This window comes from Hyperolius riggenbachi, chromosome 11 (genome assembly GCF_040937935.1).
Source record: "Hyperolius riggenbachi isolate aHypRig1 chromosome 11, aHypRig1.pri, whole genome shotgun sequence".
NCBI classification, from domain to species: domain Eukaryota; kingdom Metazoa; phylum Chordata; class Amphibia; order Anura; family Hyperoliidae; genus Hyperolius; species Hyperolius riggenbachi.
This window is the reverse complement of record NC_090656.1, coordinates 212791698-212810444: the sequence shown is the minus strand read 5'-3', so window position 1 is coordinate 212810444 and position 18747 is coordinate 212791698. Positions and strand designations below refer to the sequence as shown.

The 18747-nt window shown below is 44.1% G+C and overlaps 1 protein-coding gene across 2 annotated transcripts in view; it reads right to left on the bottom strand.

Moving 5' to 3' along the window:
* Window positions 1–576: 576 nt before the first annotated feature.
* The window catches only part of PARVA (parvin alpha), a 169004-nt gene continuing 150833 nt past the window's right edge, over window positions 577–18747 (bottom strand). For both annotated transcript variants that reach the window (XM_068261526.1, XM_068261527.1), the window contains exons 12-13: window positions 7652–7724; window positions 577–7245 (exon numbers count right to left, since the gene is read on the bottom strand). In XM_068261526.1, the coding sequence (XP_068117627.1) occupies window positions 7169–7245; window positions 7652–7724 (150 nt within the window). In that variant the 3' untranslated portion in view covers window positions 577–7168. The remainder of the gene's footprint in view (window positions 7246–7651; window positions 7725–18747) is intronic.

Sequence of the window (18747 nt, the reverse complement as noted above, 5' to 3'; positions counted from 1 at the left end):
TAGCTATGGCCCTATTTAATCAGCAATAACATGAGCACTACTTATGACACCTCAGTTTCTTTTCGGGACAAAGTAGACTTTCTTTGGGTGTGTTTGGAAACCACAATCTATTTTGCTATGTATTCCAAGATTCTCCCAAGCGGTCCACTCTCCCCCTTAAAGAGAACGCGAGCTGGGTTTGAAGAATGTGATCTGAATACAGAGGCTGGATCTGCCTATACAGCCCAGCCTCTGTTGGTATTCCAAACCCCCCTAATGTCCCCCTGCACTCTGAAATCAGACATGGATCACAGCCACACTGTGTGGCTGTGTTTACATCTGTAGTGTCAGTCTCGGCTGCTCCCCCGCCTCACGCAGAGCTCCGGTCCCTGCCCCCCTCCCTTCCCTCTAATCAGTGAGAAGGGAAGGGAGGCAGGCGGGGACCGGAGTTCTGCAAGAGGCGGGGAGAGCAGCAGACTGACACTATAGAGAAAAACACAGCTGCTGCGACACACTGTGCACGGCTGTGATTTATGAGGGATTGCAGAGTGCAGGGGGACCTTAGGGGGGTTTAGAATACCAACAGAGGCTGGGCTGTATTGGCAGATCCAGCCTCACTATGCAGATCACATTGTTCAAACCCAGCTCGGGTTCTCTTTAAAGCTTTCTATGGTAGTCTAATGGTAATACATCGCCCCTAATAGTTTGCCCTGTTGGTCTAGTGCCAGTGACAACACTGGCCTCTGGGTGGGGTTGTTGAGCTCTTGCTTATAAAAACTCACTGACTGCTCTCCAGATACTCAACTCCCATAATGCCTTGCGACCAACAGCAAGTCTGACTCTATTGTAGTAAATTCATAAGCCATCATATACAGGTGTCATCAGTCTGAATGAAGTAACAGTTTAGATATTGGGGGAAACTTTGCTGAAATGATTATTTAGACCTTTGAAAGCCAAAAGGCCCATTTAAAAAAGTTGCACGCAAAACGTGTACCTTCCATCATTTCATTTTTTGTTTGTTTTCCCACCCTGGATTTAAGATTGAATTCAGATCAGTCCTAAACAACCTTTAATGGCACTATTATTATTGATTTATGAAGAGCCAACATATTCCATGGCGATATACAAAGTAATTATAATGCTCTGTGTCTATATCTAGAATTATTTTAGTGAGCACAGCTAGGTATGGTGTTTCCTTAATTAATACTGAGGTACTTTCTTCCTCTTTCTGTTAAAGTTTGTCCCAACACTGTTGTGCCTTCTTTGGCCACTTTTTTTTTAAATTTAAAAATCATCTTTAAAAATGCAAACTATTTTGGCGATTTATATATTTAGAGAATTGAAGGAGAGTAGAATGTTAGCTTGTTTAGTGGAGATAGTTGGAGGAGTGGGCGGAGTCTAGGCAGAAGTTAAAAATCTGTCCCTGTCTGCAAGTGAATTAAAATAATTTTATTGTTAGTTTTTCTCCTTCATTATACGCAGGCGCAGCTTATAGCTTATACCAAAATATTCCATCACACGTGGCTAAGATAAAAGATTACATTTTTCTTTACAGTTGTGTCTCCCTTTGAACCTTTTAAGATACATCTTTATCTCATAAAATACATTTCAGCTTTTATAAAAAACTAAGTAATTTTTTTTTTGCAATAATCTGTTTTTATAGTGTTAAAATAACATGAAAACGTTACGAATATAAGGCAACGTAACTAATGTGAGAGTACATTGGATGAAGTGGAATTTATAGAGCCGAATGAGGCCTTAATTGTGGTTCTTTATATGCGGTTAAGAGTATTAAAAAAAAAAAATAAATACATGTGGTTAATAAGCGCCTATACAAATATTTCCAGCATGAAATGTCAAAATGAAAAAAAAAAAAATACCTATCAAGCGTAGAAAGCAACAAGGAAAAAACAATGAATAGCAGATGGCGGGCCAAGGCTGTGTGGCAATTATCACAATAGGCTGTATGTTATTATTATTGAAATGGTCTGCGGACAACCTTCCTTGTGTGTTAATGTGAATAAATATAGCACCTTTTTTTTTTTTTATAAGGGAACATGACTTGTAATTAATCCATTTGTCAGCCCCCGAGGGGGTTAATCACGGTGTTATAGATTGCGATTTGACAGCACCTCGCCGGGCGCTGTGTGTTTATAATTTGGAAGTAGATTAATGACATGCGGTGTGATTTCCATATATACATTTCTACCTCTTAATTGTCCCAGCAGGTAATTATAGACCCGTGCTCATTATTCATAAGCAGAATTTTGTAAAAAAAAAATCAAATAAAAAATATATTCCGTGATGAGAAGCAACGCACCGCCGGTTTCGTTTTAACAAGTGCCAAAAAGAAACCGTTTAGAGTGTTTCTATACGGCAATGTAAAAGGCTAAAATCTGTGAACTAAAAACTGACTGGTAAGTGGTAAGTTAAACAGTTAATAAACCCTTAAAAAGAACCTGTTGCCTCTGCAATTGTGATCAAACTGACAACGGGGGGTGGGGCGGTTCAGTTTGTGGTACCTGGACAATAATCTATATGGATCTCTGAGCAGCTGCGAGAAACTTGCACAATTACTAAACCTAACTGTAATTTTTTTTTTTTTACTGTACAAGGATAGCTTTAAAAATAATTACCTAATAAGTGCGATGCTCCCACTAGAAGATCCTAACTTCTAAAATGCTCTAAAAAGTGCCTAAAGCCTGGTGCACTCTTCCAATTAATATTGCTCAATCACTGACCAATTTTACCACCTCAACATAGCATGAGGGCCGACTTATTGTGTCGGTAAACCCTCATACTACATGAAGGTGGTAAAATTGGTCAGTGATTGGCCAATCATAATTTAAAGTGTGAACCAGTCTTAATTCAGATGTCAACTTAGAAGGGTCCAAACACACATCCAATTTTGGTTGGCCAATTTTAACATCTCCATGTATTTTGAGAGTGTATTACCTACACAATAATCTGTTCATACAACATGGAGGTGGTAAAATCGTCCGATCCATTGGTCGATCCAAACTGGATGTGTGTATGCACCCTAATGAAAAATGTTAGTTAATGGTCACTGGCCAAGTTTGCAAGTGGACATTTTGCAGGTTAGGTTAAAGAGGAACTCTTCAAAAAATGTAACAATGTAATCTAAATGCATGTGTCTGCCTGTTATTTATCTACAGATATTGCTGAAAAATCACAATAAGACCATATTACTGCACCTTCTGAGATTCCTATAATAGTGATTCTAACCCTTCCTTTGTCACCCGATGCCCAGCAGAGCTACAAAAGGACAACATGTATTGGGGATTCAAGCTGTAAAGCTGACACATCTCCTAGAGGCAGTAAAGCATGAGCAGGCAACAGTCACCGCTAGGGATCATGGGCAATGTAGTCATTTGTACAGCACACAGCTGATGCTGGAGGCCGCAGCCACCTCCCTAAAGCTGCCAAACTAGCAGGAAAGTGGAGTGGGGCTTGAATGGTGATGTCATCATCAGGTTATTCAAAACTATTCTAAAAGATAAGTTTTATTTAAAAGAAAAAAAAAGGGGGTCAGGAATATATCTGGAAGATTTTCAAGAGATCCACTTTAAGCTGTTAGGTGGGTTGGCAGGTAGAGTAAGCCATGCCCACTAGAGGTCAGTTAAAATAAGAGTTGGCTACCCTGTCACAGACACTCTATAAATTTAGGATACATGGCCTCTGAAGAACAAAACATATTTCTAGGTAAACAGAGGCGCCAGCAGGATAAAAAAACAATTATTACAATTTTTAAAGTATGCTGGGAGGCAGTGGTGGACTTAGCTCCAAAGAGCAGACTAGACAACCGTCTGGCATAAATAAATACTTTATTGGTACCCCAATAGATGCAACGCATTTCGCAGGTCAAAGCCCGCTTCATCAGGCAATAGGTAGGGGACAAAAACAGTAGCTGACAAACAACACGTGTAGCGCTACACGTGTTGTTTGACAGCTACTGTTTTTGTCTATATCTGCTCTTTGGAGGTAAGTCCACCACTGCCTCCCAGCATATTTAAATTTTTTTAATTGTTTTTATCCTGCTGGCGCCTCTGTTTACCTACAAGTTCATAAGCGTCCTCTCTTGGTGGAAGGGGGACCCACCCCTATCTTTCTTCCTTTCTAAAGAGCGACATTTTAGCCCTGAGTGAGGACAGGCCTAATCTCCTCACATGCATTTACAGTGGTTACCTTAGCGGTGACCTGTGTTTGAGTATAATTGTCTCACTTTTTCATTGTACCAACTTACCCTCCGCATACTACACTATATTGGGCTCTCGGTGTCTCTTTTGTAAAACATATTTCTAACCAGGGTTCGAATCGCGGCTGAAGCCAGTACATAAAACGGTAAGGAGTCTATGGGCAAGGCTCCCTAATGATCCTGCTCGCCTGTAGAGCACGCCCTAAGTGGCTGCAGCTCTGGTGCTTTAAATCCACCAGGAGAAAAGCACAATATATATGTTTTGTGTATTGTATAATATTAGCTTAGTGACGGTGTTTATTTGGCACTTTTTGTAGTTCTTTTTATCACCAACACCCCCCCCCCCCGCCACTATTTTGTCATGTCTGTTCCCCGCTAATATTGAACGTAAAAGGCGGATCAGGACAGCGGGTGCTTGCAGCTTTTAGTACAGAACGCATCTGCTTCATGCAGTTTCGGGGAACTGTGTAAATTCTTTTCCTTTAAGGCACAAGAAGTAAATAATCCTATAATGAATGGAGTCTTGTGACACTGACTGAAGTCTTGCTGTGACATGTAGGACGGTGACGGCGAGAATGTGCTGGTTTCCATATCTGCTAGCGTTCAGCACTGAGAACTGTACTCCATGCCCTTAGAAGGACAACTCCTATGTAATGACATGAGATATAAATGCTGTACTTGAACAGATATGTAGCATTGGTAATAAATGGCGTCATCTATCTAATACTGATAGTACAAGTCATAAAGGAGGTTGCCATAGAAGCTGCCATTCATTTTTCGTGCTGATTATTTACACTCCTCCCCATGATTTTTTTTGTTTGGGGGAGGGGGGGGTGTTAAGCTGGTGGTGCATTAGTGGTACCCCCATGTGACATCCTCATGGGTATAGTGGCAACCCCATGTGACATCCCTGTTCGTACCCCAACCCCCCCCCCCCCCCCCCCCCGGCCCCATATAGTTTGCCTGTTGGTCTAGTGCTACCCCACAGGGGTGGGGGCAACATTTTTTACCCCCACCCTCCCCATTGGGCCCCCACCAGAGTTCCCCTGCAGAATGGGCTGCAGAGATGTGGTTTGTGAGTGAATCTCACCTGATCCCAGCATGCTCCTCAGCAGTGGACCGCTCTGTGCCTGCCCTATATCTGCATGTTGTGTGAAATAATATGTCATGCAGGAAACAGGTAGTAGTGGGAGTGGCCGGCTGCTGAGGAGAATTAATGCATTGGAATCAGGTAAGATTCACTCATAAGCTGCACTGCTCTGGGACACAGGAGGGGGGGGGGAGGACCCATAGAGAGGGTGGGAGGAATTATTTCACCCCCCCCCCCAAACTCGCCAAGACCAATTGGAGCCTCAATCGCTTCTGCCCAGGTGTCACCCCTTCAATGGTGACACCGAATGCCACCTGCAGTAATACCGGCCCCGGTCGGGTCCCGACCCCTCTGAACGGGTCGGGTTCTCATCCCCCCCTCAATATAGCCACAACAGATTGCCGCAGCTGCGCAATGCTAAGTGCAAGGTTCCTGCAATATCCCCCAAACTTATGAATGGGTCTCCTGGTAAATTTGCATGCTCTGAAATGTAAAATACACAAAAAGATGCCCTAGTAGTTGCTACACCCGGTGGGGGAGTTGAGGACAAAATAACTTTGTTAGATATCCACCCTGCACTAAACTTTTCTCATGAGTTGGGGCCCTGGTTCTACAAACTTTTCTCCCGAGGTTTCTCTCAGGAGATGTTTTCTCATCTTACCTACAAAACCCGTAGCAAGCGCAGACATGGTATAAAGTAGGTGAGAAAAGTCATGCCAAACCTAAACTGAAAATAAACTTGAGATAATTAAGTGTATGTGTAGTACTAATGGTAATTTGAACATTAGTAACACAACACAGAGTCTTATAGTTTCAGTTTAAGGGCTTCATTTTCATGACTTTCTGATGTAATGTCTGCTTCATTCAGCTGCAAAACAAAACGCAAGTTATGACCCTTTGAGCTTTTCAACAATAATATGCTATCAGCAGCCTTTTCTCAGCCAGATAAAAGGGTTTTCATTTTCAATTTTCTTTTTACAGGAAACCAGGCTAAAATCAACAAGCTCATCATTTGCGTTAATAACAACTCAATTTTTTTTAAAACTTGCTATACAGAAAAATAGAGAGGTACTTCAGACAATGGCCTCAAATAACTAAGCTTTACCAAACACTTTATCAAACGTTTGATAATTTAGTTCATGGGTAAAATGGAATGTTTAATTCACTAAGGTGTTATATATTTATCGAATGTTTTATTGATGAAACGTTCAATAAATCTATACCACCTTTGTGAATTCAAAATTAGATATTACCCATGAGGTAAATTATCAATTAGTAGGGCTAGTACTATATGTACCTAAGCTCTCCCTGCATATGGCAACTTTACCACATTTCACATGCCACTTCAGGTATGATTTAAGTTAGTTTTCTAACAAGTTTGTTTTATGTGTACTTTTTGCTTGTGAGTTGTGAAGATACTCGATTTGTAAGGTGCAAAAACACCTCTTATGAGAAAACTTAGAGGTTCATTGAATCGTGGTCACATGAATAACTCATGAGAAAGGGACTGAGCCCCCAGGCATCTACACAAAAATAAAACATCACTGTAGTATAGGCTGATCACTGATACAGGAAACACTAGCAGCCAATACATTAGCCTGAGCTGATCAATTATTGTCCCCAAACCAAAAATACAAGATCGTTATTGTCACCTAGACTATCTATACTAATTTAGCCCTTGCTATTTGAATTTTTTGTTTTGTGAGAAATTTTTTTTTTTACAACTCACAACTTGAAATAAAAATAAAAAAAACACACACACAATCGAAATAAAAAAAATACAAAAAATGTTCCCTTTTGTCGGCATTAAATAAAAACGGTGAAAGGAAAGTGTCTTGGAATTATTATCTTGAGTTGTGACGTCAGGAGGGGCGGGGACGTCGTCACTCCACGCTCCGATACTTGGTGAAGAGATTGTACAGAACTCGGAGAGTAGACTTCAAGTCGCAGTTGACAATGTCTGTCGGGAACGGAGGAGAGCCACAAGGTTAGAAACCCCTTCAAGTTAATCATCATTAGTAATATCAACAGGGCTCTTTCACACCAGAGCTGATTTCTGGCGTTTTGACGTGAAGTCAATACTTTTCTTTAACCAAAGTATGATGAAAGTCCACAGACTTTTATTTTACCCTTCACATCCAACGCTGCGTTTTGGTGCAATGCAGTTCGACGCACCCGGGAGCTTTTAATCATCTGACGCAGGCGTTTTCCCGTCGGGTGAATTATAACTACCGCCGCTAATCAGCGTCACAGCATAACATCCCGACATCCACGCCGCGGATCATAACGCTTGCAGGAGATCAGCTTCTGCAAGCGTTATGCAATGTGAAAGAGCCCTTAGATGGGTTTATTAAACGGTAACACACCTTCCGGCCTCGGCTTTGGTTTCTCAAGGCCGCCATCTTGCATGAGCTCGAAAGAAAACGACACATTGACGACCTAGAAATAAAAGCGATCATTTTATTAAACTGTTGCTGACAGACTGATAGTGAAGCGTAAGCTGCACACAAAGGGCATACTTCGTTCTGAGATGTTTTTGTAACTTGGATTCATTTGAGCATTTTGATACCTGGCATTGATTGCTGTTAATCTGAACCAGTTCACCATTTTGAAGGCTTATAAAAAAGCTTATAAAAAAGCAGTGGGGCAGATTTATCAATATCAGTGCAAGAAAAATGGAGCAAACCCGAAACAACTCGTCAACAGCATACATAAATGTCATCTACTTGCCCTGACCTCAGCATGCTTGCTGGAACTTGCTTATCTCCCACCTGCCCCCACCCGTGGCCCATCTTTAATGGTTCCCTCACCCTGCTGATTCAATACCTCACTCCAATCCTGCCTTAACCTCCCTAGCGATATTGCTGGTTATACACGTCAATACAAAACATGCTGTGAACAGTATTGACGTGCATACATGTTAATACTCTCCTGCACTGTATACTAGACTGTTGCTTGACACATTTTGGCAAGTTACAGGGGAAAAAAAAGGTTACGGAAATTAATTAGATCACTTTTTGCACAGAAATCCTGGAAATTGAACGCCAAGAGGGTTAAAGTGTAACTGTAGCAAACAAAAAGTGCCCCACATGGGTACTCAGCTCAATAGAGGGTGCCTCTGGATAATCATCCCCCCCACCTTGCTGTCCCAGCGCTGTGTCCTCAAGTCCTTGTCAACAGCAAGCGCAATAGTATGGACCTGATCAGGCTCGTGTTTTTCTATTAAAGCCAGAGTGGGCCCATGCTCCTGAGCAGCTACATGCAAGCTTCAGGAAAACAGAGCTGGAACGGCGAGGTATGGGAACATGGGGCAAGCCTCTGGAGGATCCCTTTCCCCAGGCAAGTTTTTTACTTTTTCCTTTGAAAAGCTTACAGGTTTGCTTTAAAAGAGTAAAAAAAAAGGGGGACTAGATCACAAGACATTTTTTTTTTATAGAAGATAGTCTAAGATAAAGGGAGGCCCTTCACTTAATGTTTGATAACTTTGTCATCCGAACATTGGCAAGAACGTTTTTCAGGAGCTGGAGCAGGCTGGAGCACGGTGGGTTAGGACTTAGGAGGCCTGTGTAGAGGTGGCACAAGAATAAAGATGGCCACGCACTAAATATTTTTTACAATTTCTTTTTCAATTCAACTATTACAATCAATTGTTACTGATTGATGGTAATGGTACACATGATGCAATTTTCCATCAGACTGATGGTCAAATTGATGAATATTTCCGACAAGTCCGATCTTCGATCGTGTTTCTAATCAATTTTCCGATCACTTTTATACAAAATCTTATAAATGTGTACCAGGCATAAAATGTAAAAAATTAATGGGTCACACATGCTCAATTTTTTCTCGAAAAGAAAAAAAGATTGAAAACTCGGAGAAAATTGCTTGGGCCTATAAATCAAGAAATTGAGGCTCTATCCTACGCCATTCAGTTTTCACTACTCCTGAACTTCTGAAAAACAAACCACACACCAGAAAAAGCTTTACATTTTCTCTGTATAACTGATTTTTTTTTTCTAAATGCCATAAAATTGGGAACTTTTATTGTATCTTTATTAGACTTTTATTGTCCACTATAAGACTCCACAGCTTGGTGCTGCAGTGAGCAGTACTATGCCTGCTGTTGCGGGGGGAGGGTAGAAGTTCAGTGTATTAGATGAAAAGAATAAGAGTAAGCTTTCCGCTATTCCGTTTTCATCAGACTCGAATCCTGTATCCTGGCAAGTTAAAGGGCAACTGTAACGAGAAAGATATGGAGGCTGTCATATTTATTTCCTTTAAAGAGAAACTCTGACCAAAAATTGAACTTTATCCCAATCAGTAGCAGATACCCCCTTTTACATGAGAAATCTATTCCTTTTCACAAACAGACCATCAGGGGGCGCTGTATGACTGATATTGTGGTGAAACCCCTCCCACAAGAAACTCTGAGGACTGTGGTACTCCTGGCAGTTTCCTGTCTGTGAACCCTGTTACATTGTGGGAAATAGCTGTTTACAACTGCCAAAACAGCAAGCAGCAGCTACATCACTTGCCAGCAGTAAAAATGTCACCATGTAATAAATGTCAGAATGTAAATGAGGGATTTAAAATATTTTACAATGGGCAAACACTGACTAAATCATTTATACATAATTATTGTAAAAATGAAGCACTTTTTTTATTACATTATTTTCACTGGAGTTCCTCTTTAAAGCAATACCATTTGCCTGGCTGTCCTGCTTATCCTGTGTCTCTAAGGGCCCGTTCAGATCACAAATGCGGATGGCCATGCGTGCGGAACGCATGTGGAAACGCAACGCGTACGAACGCACGCCATCCGCGTTTGTGTGCGTTGCGTGGCTGATCCCATCACTGAAAAGTGAATGGGACAGCCACGCTTTTTTACAAAAAATGCGTGCAGCATGCGTTCCCGGACCGCACAGGTCCGGAACGCATGCAGTGTGAACATCAGACAGTGCACTCTATGCAATGTCTGATGTCGTGCGTGTCGGCCACCTGCACGCGTTTCCAAAACGCGGCTGGAAACGCGTGCAGTGTGAACGGGCCCTAATACTTTTAGCTATAGACCCTGAACAAGCATATGCAGATCAGGTGTTTCTGACATTATTGTTAGATCAACAAGATTAGCTGCATGCTTGTTTCTGGTGTGATTCAGACACTACTGCAGCCAAACAGGACCCTGCAGGGCTGCCAGGCAACTGGCAATGTTGAAAATGAAATGAAATGAAGCCTGCATTTCCCTCTTGTTACAGTTGTCCTTTAACCTCCTTAGTGGTAATCCAGAGTCAGACTCGGGACGGAAATCCGCAGCTCAAAGCGGTAATCCTGTGTCTTTTTCTTGTTTTTAAGGCTTAAAAGCTTGTGAAAAAAATTGCACGGCTTTTAGACCCTAAGGGCCCGTTTCCACTTGTGCGGTGCGAATCGTCGCGGTAAAAATTCGCATGCGGATGTGAATTTTGCATGCGGGTGTATGCAAATTTTCATGCGAATTCGTATGGATGACGATGTATGCGAATTTAACCATGGCAGTGCTGGTGTGCTTTTCCATTGTTTCTATGCGAATTCACATGAAAATATGCATAAAAATTCGCATACCCAAACCGCATGCGAATTTCCTATTAAATACATTGTATGCGATTCGCATAGCGGTATGCGAATTCCGATGGCTCTGCCATGCAAATTTTTTCTGCACAGAAAAACGCAAAAGAATCCTGACAAGTGGAAACAGTCCCATTCACTTGTATTGCTATGTGAATTTGCATGCAAAAAACGCATGAGGATTCGCGATAGTGGAAATGGGCCCTAAATCTGGAAATGATCATAATGATAGAGAGGTTAAAGCACACAGTTTTTTATATATATATATATATATAACATACAGAGGGGCTGCAGCACACAACAGGAAAACAGTGACAGGGGCTCTTGGTTACGCTTTAACGCGTTTAAGCTCACCAACTGCACCAAAGTGTCCCCGATCTGGTGAGTCCTACTCTAACCATACAATGCTAGTTTTTATCAGCAGTCTAGTGGGAACTAATCCAAAAACCCAAGAGTCAACTAAATGGGAAAAAAAGAAAATTAAAAACACCTCACCTTTCACTAGCTTTTCCCCTGTGAGCCTGCATAACCACGCCCACCTCTAGCACAGTTAAACATATAAATGAGTGCATTGCACATGTCCAGAGAGTTCGTTTGGTAGCTAGTGAAAGGTGAGGTGTTTTTAATTTCCTTTTTTCCCATTTAGTTGACTCTTGGGTTTTTGGATTAGTTCCCACTAGACTGCTGATAAAAACTAGCATTGTATGGTTAGAGTAGGACTCACCAGATCGGGGACACTTTGGTGCAGTTGGTGAGCTTAAACGCGTTAAAGCGTAACCAAGAGCCCCTGTCACTGTTTTCCTGTTGTGTGCTGCAGCCCCTCTGTATGTTATATATTTCTTGTGGGGATTGGGGTCTCCACTGCTGCGTGCATACTTTGCAAAAAAAATTGCATTAAAAGTTGGTTTGTGCTGCTCACCCCTTGATGATTAATTATAATTTTCCCCTGTGAGCCTGCATAACCACGCCCACCTCTAGCACAGTTAAACACATAAATGAGTGCATTGCACATGTCCAGAGAGTTCGTTTGGTAGCTAGTGAAAGGTGAGGTGTTTTTAATTTCCTTTTTTCCCATTTAGTTGACTCTTGGGTTTTTGGATTAGTTCCCACTAGACTGCTGATAAAAACTAGCATTGTATGGTTAGAGTAGGACTCACCAGATCGGGGACACTTTGGTGCAGTTGGTGAGCTTAAACGCGTTAAAGCGTAACCAAGAGCCCCTGTCACTGTTTTCCTGTTGTGTGCTGCAGCCCCTCTGTATGTTATATATTTCTTGTGGGGATTGGGGTCTCCACTGCTGCGTGCATACTTTGCAAAAAAAATTGCATTAAAAGTTGGTTTGTGCTGCTCACCCCTTGATGATTTATTATATATATATATATATATATATATATATATATATATATATATATATATATATATATATATATATGTATATATATATATATATGCAACATCGAAAGGGGATACATAGATTTTTTGGGAAACTTAAATACATGTCATTATGATGCCTTTGAAACAAGACCTCCAAGAGAAGTGATTTATGACAAACAGATAAGACCTTTTGTTTATCAATCCTCACATAACTGAGACTTCCAAGTTCAGGAATTGGCTACAAGCAGATTGGATGCAGTTTGCCTAGGCTGAAAAAAAATTATGACATTAAATATTGTCAACCTCATACCAATGAAAGAAATTTGTATCCTTGTTCAATATTTTTTCTAGTGCATGTCTAACTTTAAGCTGATGCAGCACGAAAATGCATAAAAAATACCTCTGCTTCAAGAAAAGAGGTAGAAGAAAACTTCTGGGCCTAACAGAGAGGCGGCTGGACATTGAGAACCTCCCAGTTGGATGGCATCCTACACTCTATCATACACAGTAAGCTCGGCAGTCATGCAAAGGAGCAAAGGAGCCTTATGTCAGCCAATCGCACCTGTGACCTTGTTCTATTCATCCACATTGCCTGCAGCGGTATTATAGGCCCTCAGGAGTGCTCCCGCGTGGAGAACACTCCACGATAGTGTTTGCTTTATGTCATATCCTAGAGGTAACAGACAATTTGAAGAAAAAAAACCCTGAGGATTTCAGTAGCCTTGTAGCTTGTGAAACGCAGTCAAATATCACAAGTTGTTTTTTTTTTTTTTTTACATGTTTGTTGCCAGGATTGTGCTATAGCCTGTGATGTATTGTTATGATTTCCTTTTCCTGTAGGAAGAAAAAGGAAGAAGGAATACAGGTTAAACAGGGAAGAGTAATAACCGATAATGGGCCAGGTGTAGCCAGGGCCTTTTATCTGGAAAGGCCACAAAGGTCTGCGCTGTGGGCGGCTGCAGCAGAAGGCGGCACATAAACATGCAAGAGGAGTTGCTACATGTGAAACAGGAGGCTGAAAATGGTGAGCAACACATGGAAAAGGGAAAGGATGCTTAACCTCCTTGTCAGTAACCCCCGAGCCAGGCTTGGGGTCCAAAAAACATTCTGGGAGCGGTAATCCCGAGCCTGGCTCGGGGTAATCGCTGTGAGGTGTATGCAGAGCCTGCAGCGCAGCAGACGTTTGTAACTCAACTCCCCATGATCTGGACGCTTGCTGCTCATCATCTTCTGGTCCTCTGAGGATCTTAAATTCCTTGGGTGAGACCGCCGTTTGTCACATGACGACAGACGGCAATCTCACCACAGTGGTAGAGCGCGACAGGACAGGAGGAAGAATTCCAGCGCTGGATCCCGGGGAGGTGAGTGACTTGCAGGGCTGCTGCAGATCTCTCTGGGGATAGGATTGTTTTTCCTGATTTAGGGTGTAAAAGCTCATGAAAAATTGTGCCGCTTTTAGACACATGGAAGAGTGGGCTGCACATGGAACAGGAGGGGGCTGCTGCACATGAAAAGGAAGCCAAAACATCCTTGGCCTAGAGGCAGAAAAAGTATAAATCTGGCTTGTGTTGTAGGAAAAACGCTCCAACCACGTGAGTCAGATTGGCAAATTCAGGCAACCTCCCTAATGTGTGAGTATAGAAGGGGCAGTCCATACTGGTCGCTGATAGTACACGAAAGAATCAAACATGCGCCAAAACTAAACGCCACGACAAAGATCCATTGTATTATAATACAAGACAGGAATCCAAAAACATGTTTTATAGTTTATTTTAACCTCCTTGCCAGTTATCCCGAGCTCAGCTCGGGGTAACCTGCGCAGGAGGATTTCTCAGGCCCCGCTGGGCCGATTTGCACAATTTTTTTTTCCCTACACGCAGCTAGCACTTTGCTAGCTGCGTGTAGTACGCGATTGCCGCCGCTCGCTGCCGATTCGCCGCTACCCGCCGCGCCGAGCCGCCCCCCCCGCCCCAGACCCCTGCACAGCCTGGCCAATCAGTGCCAGGCAGCGCTGAGGGGCGGATCGGGGTTCCCTGTGACGTCGGTGACGTCATCCCGCCCCGTTGCCATGGCGACCGGGGAAGCCCTGCAGGAAATCCCGTTCTCAACGGGATTTCCTGCATACTCTGATCGCCGAAGGCGATCGGAGTGGGTGGGGGGATGCCGCCGCTCATGATTTAAAAAAATAAAACAAAAGTGCGGCGCTGACTCCTTTCCGGATTTTTTAGACCGGCAAGGAGGTTAAATTAATAGGAGGAAGTAAAAACTTACCGTACCTCCAAGACTGCATGAGAACTTCGTCAATGGACAGGGCCGGAGCTACCATAAGAAAAAATGGGCAATTGCCCCAGGGCCCCAGAGCCTGTAGGGGCCCCCAAGGTGTCCCTCCCCCATCTTAACTGTTGCTCCCCAGGGACACTGCAGAGTCTGTTAAGTTGGGAGGTGATTGGGGGAGGGTCAGCAGCCAGCTCAGGGGCACAGGAGGGAAACTTGGCTGCAACAAAGGGCCTCTAATGACGCTTTTTGGTCGGGGGGTGTATGTTGGGGGGGCCCCCCAGGCTAATCTTGCCCTAGGGCCCAATTGTTACTTGAACCGGCCCTGCCAATGGAATACTTAATTCTATAGTTTTTATAGTTACCATTCAGTATTCGATAGAAAAAAAACTTGTATTCATTCTTGGAGGTTAGTTTTTTTAACTTCCTCCTGATTAAATAAATGTTTACATCTATTATTTTGGGTGCCTATGTATGTAGTAATATATTGCTATGGCTTTGTAAAATGGACTAAAGTAAAGTCATCTTATAGTGTAACTCTGCCTGCAGAATGCACTGAACACTTTTAAGTGGTTGGCAGTTGACTGTACAGTTTGGGAATGCAGTGATCACCTGGTCCATCTTCGTTAAGGGGCCCATACACCTAACGATTTCCCCGCCGATATACCGCCGATTCGATCACAGTGATCGAATCGTCTGTGAAATCGCAGCGCACACCGCTGACAGAACGCTCGATTTCCGTCCGAAATTGATCGTTCCCGTCGATCCGTCCATGCGGAAGATTCTTCTCGATCGCGGCAGGTCGGGAGTGCGTCGATAGCGGCGTTCTAATGCCCGACGACCGAAGCAATGCAGCGAGTATATATTACCTGTTCCGCGAGTCCCCGCTGTCACTGATGTGGGTTGGGTTCCGGACCGGCTGCAGCTACACAGAACTTCCTGTCCCGGCAGGAAGTTTAAACAGCAGAGCGCCCTCTACTGTTTAAACTTCCCCTGGACAGGAAGTTCAGTACCTGCAGGAACGGTCTGGAGCCCGTAGTGGAGAAGAAGACAGCTGGGACCAGGGGACTCGCGCCGGCCGGAACAGGTAATGTATGCAGGGGGGGGGGGGGGGGGGGGGGGGGGCAGCAGCGGCAGCTCCACAGATTGTGATCGGTTTCAGGCTGAAATGTTTGCAGTAAAGGTGGTCATACGATCCCTCTCTGATCAGATTCGATCACAGAGGGATCTATCTGTTGGTCAAATCTGATTGCAAATCGACCAGTGTATGGCCACCTTTAGTCTCTTACAACAGTAATTTAAAAAGGAACTTTAGCAAAAAGGAGAGGGTGGGGATAAATCAATGCATTGCAAAAGTGAGAAGAGATCAAGAAATGTTTGATATTTGCCATGTAATTTTTTGATATTGCTTGATCCACAATGCACGTAATCATCTTTACTACTGGCAGACATGAAAAACACACACAGCACCAACTGCCATTATTTCTAACCACACCCACTGACATTGCTATAGGCAGGGCCGGTTATCTCATGAAGCAAGGTGAAACATTTACATCAGGTGCAGTGATTACAGGGGAAGCATTTTTGTACTGTGTTTACGCTGAAGGTGGCCATACCCTGATAGATTTGCAGCAGATTCGACCATCAGATAGATTTTTTGTCAGGACGATTCTGACAGAGATCTATCTGATGTGTACCACACACTAGAAACAGATTTCCAATAGATTTCAGAATGAAAACTCTATGGGCCATCGATCTGCTGCCAGCAGCATATTGACCTAGATTTTCCATCCTGTCAGATAGATCAAATCGCTCGAAATCAGACGTAAATCTATCGATCTTGCATCAATTTGCAGCCGATCGATTGATTGAAATTGACCAGTGTATGGGCCCCTTTAGAGTAGGAGGAGAAGCGAGAGGAGAGCGAGGTACAGAGGTCATTATTGGGGAAAAGGAACTTGTGCTGTGTGAGGAGTCTGACAGCGAATGAGGAGGGGGGGGGGAGGCAGGAGAGCAGCAGTGTTTCATTTGATTTGCACAGCAGAAAGGAGGAGGTGGCACTGCTGTCCTGATTGAGGAGGAATAGAGGGGGGGCTGAGGGTGAGCAGCTTGTTTGTCACAGACTCACAGCCAGCCAGTGTGCTATTGTGTTGAGCTGCAGCATGTCATGTGAGAACATTAAAGAGAACCTAAACTGAAAATAAAAAGTCAAAATAACCATACACAGGTCATACTTACCTCCCGTGTAGTCTACTCCTCAATCTCTTTCTCCTCTCCTGCATCCTGTTTGTCAACTGTGATCAATTGATTTCTCCGTCCTCCATTTTAAAAATGTTCATTACCCCCTAACAGCTTCCTGGTCAGCACACTGTTAAACTGTAATATCACCCACTTGAGCCATAGGGAAACATGGACATTACCTTGCACATTCAGTTGTAACTGACAGCTGCCGATATATAACTGACAGCAACTGGTATATTTCAGCTCTGACAAAATATTGTCAGAACTGGAAGGGATCACTGACTGAATGGTGAGCTTCTGAGAGCAACTGACGGTGAGGTTAGTATGTAATCTTCATTTGTAGATGCGTCGTGTTTATTTTAAATAATTTTCCTCGCTTCAGGTTCCCTTTAATGAAGCAGAGTAAATTGTCGGGTGCTGTGCGATCATTCCAAATGGGGGGCGCATTCTTGCAAGTTTGCCTCAGGCTAGAACCGGCCCTGCCTATAGGCTAAAAGATTGTTTTTTTTATAGATATAAATATGCAAATAGGGAAATACTGGTTGCTTGGTAGTTGGAAACAGCTGTTATTTCCCACAATGCAACAAGGCTCATAGGCAGAGAACTGTCAAGACCTAGGTCCTGACATCACACTGTGGGAGGGGTACAATATCAGCCATACAGATCCCCCCGATGATCTATTTCCAGAAAAGGTAAAGATTTCTCGTGAGAAAGGGGGTATCAGCTGCTGATTGGGAGTTCAATACTGGGTTACAGCTCCTCTTTAACCACCTGAGCGGTCTGGACGAGCTGAGCTCGTCCAACACCGCCGGAGGTCGCCGCTCAGGCCCTGCTGGGCCGATTTTAATCAAATAAAAAGCAGCACACGCAGCCGGCACTTTGCCAGCCGCGTGTGCTGCCGCGGCGATTCGCCGCGAGCAGCGGCGAAAGAGGGCCCCCCTAGCCGCCTGAGCCCTGCGCAGCCGGAACAAAAAGTTCCGGCCAGCGCTAAGGGCTGGATCGGAGGCGGCTGACGTCAGGACGTCGGCTGACGTCGATGACGTCACTCCGCTCGTCGCTATGGCGACGATATAAGCAAAACAAGGAAGGCCGCTCATTGCGGCCTTCCTTGTTTATTCTGGGCGCCGGAGGCGATCGGAAGATCGCCTCCGGAGCGCCCTCTAGTGGGCTTTCATGCAGCCAACTTTCAGTTGGCTGCATGAAATAGTTTTTTTTTTATTTGAAAAAAACCCTCCCGCAGCCACCCTGGCGATTTAATCAGAACGCCAGGGTGGTTAAAGGGACTCCGAGCTCAACTTAAAAAAGAAAATAGTACTCACCCAGGGCTTTCTGCAGCCCAGTGCTGGTCGGGAGGTCCCACGACGGCGTCCTGGCTCCTCTCCTAGGCCCCGCTCCAGAATGGCTGCCCGGCGGCAGCCCGGCGACACTGGTACGAGTGTCGGGTTTCTTCTTCCGTGTATGACACGGCTGACGTCACCACGACGGCCACCTCCCGTCATCATAGCGGCCGGCGTGGTGCCGTACTGCCACACCGGCCGCCGTGATGACGCGAGGCGGCCGGCGTGGTGACGTCAGCCGTGTCATACGCGGAAGAAGGAGCCCGACACTCGGCTCAGTGTCGCCGGGCTGCCACCGGGCAGCCATTCTGGAGTGGGGCCTAGGAGAGGAGATAGGACGCCGTCGTGGGACCTCCCGACCAGCACTGGGCTGCCGAAAGCCCCGGGTGAGTACTATTTTCTTTTTTAAGTTGAGCTCGGAGTCCCTTTAAAAATGGGACAGCCGGCAAAGTTTGTATTTGACTTAAAAAATACAAACATCTGGAATCTAATATCCTCCATTTTCCATCCTTAATGGTTTTTCTCGCTATGGACTGATTGTTGAGTGTATGTACTTTTGAGCACGAGGGATTGATAAATGATTGTGTTTGAGTTAGCCGCATCTATGAGGCTGGGCTACTTGCACAAGTACCATT